Source organism: Oenanthe melanoleuca, chromosome 20 (assembly GCF_029582105.1).
Source record: "Oenanthe melanoleuca isolate GR-GAL-2019-014 chromosome 20, OMel1.0, whole genome shotgun sequence".
NCBI lineage: Eukaryota > Metazoa > Chordata > Aves > Passeriformes > Muscicapidae > Oenanthe > Oenanthe melanoleuca.
The window spans coordinates 5,095,321-5,101,320 of record NC_079353.1 but is presented as its reverse complement, the minus strand read 5'-3'; the positions used below and the strand labels follow the sequence as shown (position 1 = coordinate 5,101,320).

The 6,000-nt window shown below is 47.9% G+C and overlaps 1 protein-coding gene across 5 annotated transcripts in view; it reads right to left on the bottom strand.

Annotated features, from left to right (window-relative positions):
• Positions 1-276: 276 nt before the first annotated feature.
• The window catches only part of SLCO4A1 (solute carrier organic anion transporter family member 4A1), a 28,698-nt gene continuing 22,974 nt past the window's right edge, over positions 277-6,000 (bottom strand). For all 5 annotated transcript variants that reach the window (XM_056507636.1, XM_056507634.1, XM_056507635.1 and 2 more), the window contains 5 exons: positions 5,313-5,478; positions 4,593-4,765; positions 4,182-4,246; positions 3,532-3,680; positions 277-2,739 (listed from right to left, as the gene is read on the bottom strand). In XM_056507636.1, the coding sequence (XP_056363611.1) occupies positions 2,590-2,739; positions 3,532-3,680; positions 4,182-4,246; positions 4,593-4,765; positions 5,313-5,478 (703 nt within the window). In that variant the 3' untranslated portion in view covers positions 277-2,589. The remainder of the gene's footprint in view (positions 2,740-3,531; positions 3,681-4,181; positions 4,247-4,592; positions 4,766-5,312; positions 5,479-6,000) is intronic.

The window sequence follows — 6,000 nt, the reverse complement described above, 5'->3', positions numbered from 1 at the left end:
ATAAACCTCTTTTTGCCCTCAAAAGCAACAATCTGTCTCTGGAGGATTGGGTAAGTCAGCAGGAGACACCAACCCACAGGACCTCCATGTCACCTGATGCCTGCAGCTCCTGTAGCCATGAGGGGCTTTATTAACACCACAAATTAAACACAGATCTGAGTTCCAACCTTCCTCCTCAGAAATCCCACGATGACCTTGCAGCAAATGGCACCATGGATTCACCCCTGCCAAGAACTGCAGGAAAGGGTGACAACTGATGAAAAACACACACACAAGTATCTTTGGAAGAGTGGATATATTTCTATGCTTTTATAGCAATATAATACTTCACATCAGACTGGAAACATACTTCCAAATATTTTAAGTTGCCTGTACACCTAAACAGCCTGTTTATGGAACAGGAATGTCATACTGCTTCTTACTAAAATCCTTGAATTACCAGTCCCACAGCAATATAATAAACGCCCAGAATCCCAGGAGCTTTTGTTTAGCTCTGGAAACAACACACTCGGATAAAGATCATTTTATAAACACTAAAATTGCATTGCAATATCCATATATATATATATATATATATATATATATATATATATATATATGCATACCCATACATATATATATATATATATACATATATATATATGTAAAGAAAAAATTCTACCTTTCATAAATACATCATACATAAAATATGCTCCCAAAATACATTCATGCATTTCCCCATCTAAGATCCCTGTTTGTACCCAGTGTCTAAACTGGGAAGGGCAAGGCCTGGAGACAGGCTTGTGTTTGCAGGTGGCTCCAAACCCAGGTGAAGGTGTTGTTTGGGTTAAATCCTGCATCAGTGGGTCTAATCCTGCCTCCCTAGAAAAACAGGGCTCTCCTGCACACTGTGCCCCATCACAGCTGCACCATCTGCCCATCCACTAGCAGCCAAAAGCCATCATTCATCTTGCCCTTAACACTTTTAGTTTTTCCAGTAGTTCCCAGAGATAGAAACAGAATCATAGAAAGGTTTGGGCTGGGAGGGACCTTAAAGATCATTTTGTTTCAATCCCCAGCAGTGGGCAAAGATACCTTCAGCTAAACCAGGCTGGTCAAAACTCCACCCAGCCTGGCACTGAGCACTTCCAGGGATGGGGCAGGGGATGCACAGTGTGCCCCAGCACTCGACAGAGGATGGAAACAAGGGCTTTGGAAGCAGAGAAGCCACCATGTGGCCTTGGTGGAAGTGATCTGTGAATGGAAGAAGCTGCTTTCCTCCACAGACCTGAATATCAACCACACTCCCAGCACCACCATCCCTGTCTGCCATGGGAACACTCTGAGAGTCAGTCCTTTGCTAATGAAGGAAGCAAATGCCCATCCTGTGTCTGTTTGTGAAAGCATAAATACACAAAATATACAAAAACATCTGCAAAGTAATTCTGAATTGGAGCTGGCCTGAAGGAAGCAGCAGCTCTGCAGCTCAGAATGTGGCTCCACAGTGCAGGACTCAGGGCTGGCCACAGCCTCCCCTGGGGCTGCACCTGGACCATGTGGCTGTGCAAACACTGGCACTAACCTGGCACTAACCTGGCCTGGTCTGCACTGACAGGGAAGCCAGACTCACACGTGCTGCCCCAGTTCCAGTTCTGCCCCTCAGGAAGGGCCTGGTGGGTATTGCAAGAGCACATTCAAAGGTCATTTTGGGAATGCTGCCCTCTCTCCTTGCAAGCAGGCCCGTTACAAACCAGTACCCCCTTCCACAAGGCAGACCCACCCCTCAGGCTACTGGTCTGGAGATAAACTGAATTCACTCCAACCCTTCCATTTACCCAAAGCACTGTCTTTACAGAACAACTCAAGATAAACATTGCATAGATCAGTATCTCACATCTTCCCACGCCCAGCAAACAGCAAGAAGTTCAAGTTTTGCACAGTACATTACAAAAGGCATCACTTTTAAACAACACAAATAAAAAAACTGAAGTGTCACCACGGTGTAAACCCTGCAATGGGTGAGGCAGTGAGTGTACAGTGCTCGGCAGCTCTGGGAATGGCTGCCTGTAGTGTACTGATGGATTTGCAAACCAAATCTCCTCTCCCAGTAACAGGAACTTGCATAATGAGAGAAGCTGCTCCTGAACAGAGTGATTTGTGTGTCAGAGGGAGGAGGAGGACTCCTCCCAGGCTTGGAAGTCCCAGCAGGAGTTTTGCTACAGTTGGCTTTACAATTGAGATATTCAATACAGTTGGCCCAGATCCTCTGGTGGTTTAAACCCCACATGCTCCATTGGAGTTACCAGTGATTACTTCCACAAGTGGAGAACGTGGTCCTGGCTTGTCACAGACACAGAATAAAGCTACAGTAGCCCTTTCTTTAAATAAAATTAAATAACTGCACGTGGCACCAGCGCACAACTTTAAATGTGCTTCTGCCCTTAAGAAAATAGCAAAGCACACCAGTGGTTACTTAAATTATTTATCTTCAACTAAAAAAAGAATAAAAATTTAAAATATTACTGCTGATTTAAAAACCCCTTGGGAGACTGCATAATGTCCTCTCATGTTATTTTTGAGGCTGAGGAAGTCACTGGCACGTGGACAGCACTAAATATCCTCTTCAGCTGGCAGTGAAGGCTTGTGCTCCTGGAGGTCACTGGTGCCATTTTCGGATGCATCTGAGCTGCCTGGGGCTGACTCTGCAGGTGGGGGCTTGTAGAGGAAACAGGCCACTATGAAGAAGGTTGTCCCGAGCACCTGCAGCCATGGAGACACCCCATCACTGTCTACTCTCCCCCAGAACCAGGGGCCCACCCCACACCTGCAATGAGCTCTGCTCACCAAGCTTTGGGGAGGAGGAGATGTTGGCCAGCCTGGGAAGCAGAGCAGCACACAGAGCCAGAGGGGGTAAAAATCTGAATTTAGCCAGCCCCATAGCAATGGGAACTTGGAAAAGTTCAGCCCCACACAAACACCTGGAGCACAGTGTTGCATGAGCCAACACTGCCTCAGCCTTTTGCTGGAAGGCTTTTGAAAACCTCTTTATCAGAGCAGCTGCTAAACACTACTATCTAGGGCAAGTGCTTGCTTGGGAGCAGTTAAAATGATAGTTTTCTGCTAATAAATAAAGCCCACAGCTCTAAGCTCTCTTATTTTCTAGCAGTGACTGGGGAATGGTTATTTACAGCCTGCCCACAATGCCATCCCTCACTTCAACTAATACATTGCACTTAAGATATTTTACTCCATTTCTAGCAAAAATCACTTTGGTTGCTGTTGGAAGGAGGTATTTCATATGGTGCAATAGAAGCTGTAAGCCTAGAAAATAATGGGAATTTAACAGAATGATGGTGCCTGGAGCACCATTACCTGATGAGAAGCAAATGGGGCTTTTGCCTTCTCTGAAAAATTTCTTGTAAAAATTTAATTTTGTCTGGGGGTGGGCCAGATCAGGGCAACCCAATTTTGTAAAATTCTTTCCCAGAGCTAACCATTGTGTCCTAAAGAGCTGCTTGCTTTACCAGGGAGTGGAGTTAAGAGCAGCATCACCTTGTAGACCAGTCCAGCGACGAGGGTGTATCGGCTCATGGCTGAGTTCTGGTAAACGTAGCAGGAGCCCTGCTCACCACACTGGTCCTGCCAGAGCAGGCAGGACTTATCAATCATGGATCCAAAGGCAATGGGGCCAGGGATGCCTCCTGTGGGCAGAGAGAGGGCACCTTCAGTTTGGGCAGCAGCCCTTGCAGGAAAGCACCAGGCTCTGCTGATACCACGATTAAGAGAACTCATCCTGCAGCATCCAGAGCCACCAGGTATCAAAATATGCTGAATTTCAGGATCTGGGAGTCCAGCAGGTCTTTTGGCCATCCTGACTTATATGTTGCACAAGAGCCAAAAGGCATTCACAGGAGCTTCAACACCTCTGCTCCTTTCCCTTAAAATAAGGGAACACTGGCAGGACACTGAACCTCTGTCACCTGTGATGTGTTACAGAACCCTCCATTCAGATTGCAAATCATGTGCAAACAGAATGAGGTTGTCCTGGATGACAGCAAATTAAAGAAAGCATCCTGCTTTCAACAGTGTGTGTCCTACTCCCTCTTTTCCAACCCAGTGTGTTTTGTTGTTGGCTGGCAGCTTGGCACACTCCTCCCAGAACCACAGACCATCCTGGTGTGCAGATTCCCTCTGCTCCATACCTAGTGTTCGTACCACAATCCACTGGATCCCGAGGGCAAAGGACCTTTGTCTGTCGGAGACACACCTGGGCAAAAAAAGGGGTTTGTTTAGAAATGCTGCCAGGCTGCACCTCCCTGCCTCACAACTCCAGGTCCCTGAGCCCAGCCCACCTGGGACTCCATCCCCTCTGGAGATTTAGGATCATCCCAGTGCAATCCCCTCCACCCTGCTGTAAAAGTGTGGATCCCATGTCAGAGGACAAAGCTCCCAATGCTGAAATTTCCTTTCCCAGCTACACTGGGACAGGAATTACCTCTGATGTCTCCACTAACTCAATGGTCCCCATCACACCTTTCCCATGCTTGATCCAGCAGGATAAAGCAGAGAGGAGGATATTGAGGCTTCTTGCAGTGCTGCCACCCTGTGCTTACCTCAGAGTGGCAGTCAGGGCAGGAATGCTGCTCAGGAAGGTGAAGAGGATGACCACGAACATGAAGCACAGGAGCAAGGGCTTTTTAACACAGGAGGAGGTGCATTTCCCTGCCTCTGCTTTGCCAAAGCCAGGCAGGAGGGCTTTGTCAATACAGCTACACTCGTGGTAGACCTGGGAAAGAAAGGCTGGTGGGGGCTCTGCTGAGGAGAGCGTGGTACAGACAAAGCTTTAAAAAGAAGAAATTCAGGGAGGGCAGAAAGCAGCTGGTTAGACTGCCAGAAGGAAATGGAAATCAAGCTGCATTTCTGACACACCTCTGTTTCCAAACAGGTCAATTCTGCCAGGCTGCTGAGTATCACCTCTACCCTTCCTAAGCCTGACTCCATGAGCAACAGGCAGGAAGGATAAGGAGGTGCATCATGCTCATTCAAGACCCAAAATCAGCACTAGAACAGAAATCAGGTGCTTACCAAGCTCCCTGCCTGCCTGGGTGATTTCCATGGATTTTGGCACAGCTGACCCAGAATGAGGCAAAGGTGATTGGATAAAATAAGAGAAGCAAAGCAGGGTGACCTCAGGGTACCTTCTGCCTTCATCTCACGTGGTACCTGAGAGCATCCACCCTGCCCTGGCTGATTTTACACTGATCTGCAGCAATGCTCAAGCCTTTTGCAGAGCCAGTCAAATCACTGCTCATCCACAGCACTTTCAGACCTACCTTCTTGCCATTCCTGAGGTTTTCAGACACCCTTTTGCAGCCAGCATGGCAGGGGGAGTAGTACATGATGTCATCAGTGCCACAGACAGGGCTGTAGGTCTCCTGCAAACAGCCACACTGGGCATTGCAGGCTCCTGTCAGGTTGAGGTGCCCACCTGGCAAAGCACTGAGGGAACACAGGAGCAGTCAGTGAGCAGCACTTACAGGGGGACATGGAGAGAGGAAGGGACAGTGTGAGCTGGGATGGGTCCCCAGGGAGCATAAATCCAGGCTTGGGAAGGTTTTCATCCCACCAAACTTTAACTATGCCCTGGAGCTGTCTCTCCCACAGCCACCAAGGGAGTTTAAGTGACCAGCTCTTAGGGTGACACTTCCATTCAGAGATTCCCACTTTTGGTCCAGTTTATCCCCCTGGATAGAGATGGGGGCTGCTGCAAAGGCAGCTGAAAAGTGAGTATCTCCCATTAAATTATTCCAAAAACTCCATCTCACTGCAAAACTTGGGATATCTATTTTCCATGTCTCACCCTCAATATCTGCCTGTAGGACTGACCAGACACCAACTTTCACCCCCAAGACATCCACACCTGACTGCCACCAGCACTGTGTGCTTGAGTTATCCTCCTATTCTGACCAGAGCCCCTCAGGACAGACAGACAGACAGACAGACAGACAGAGTGGTGGCTGC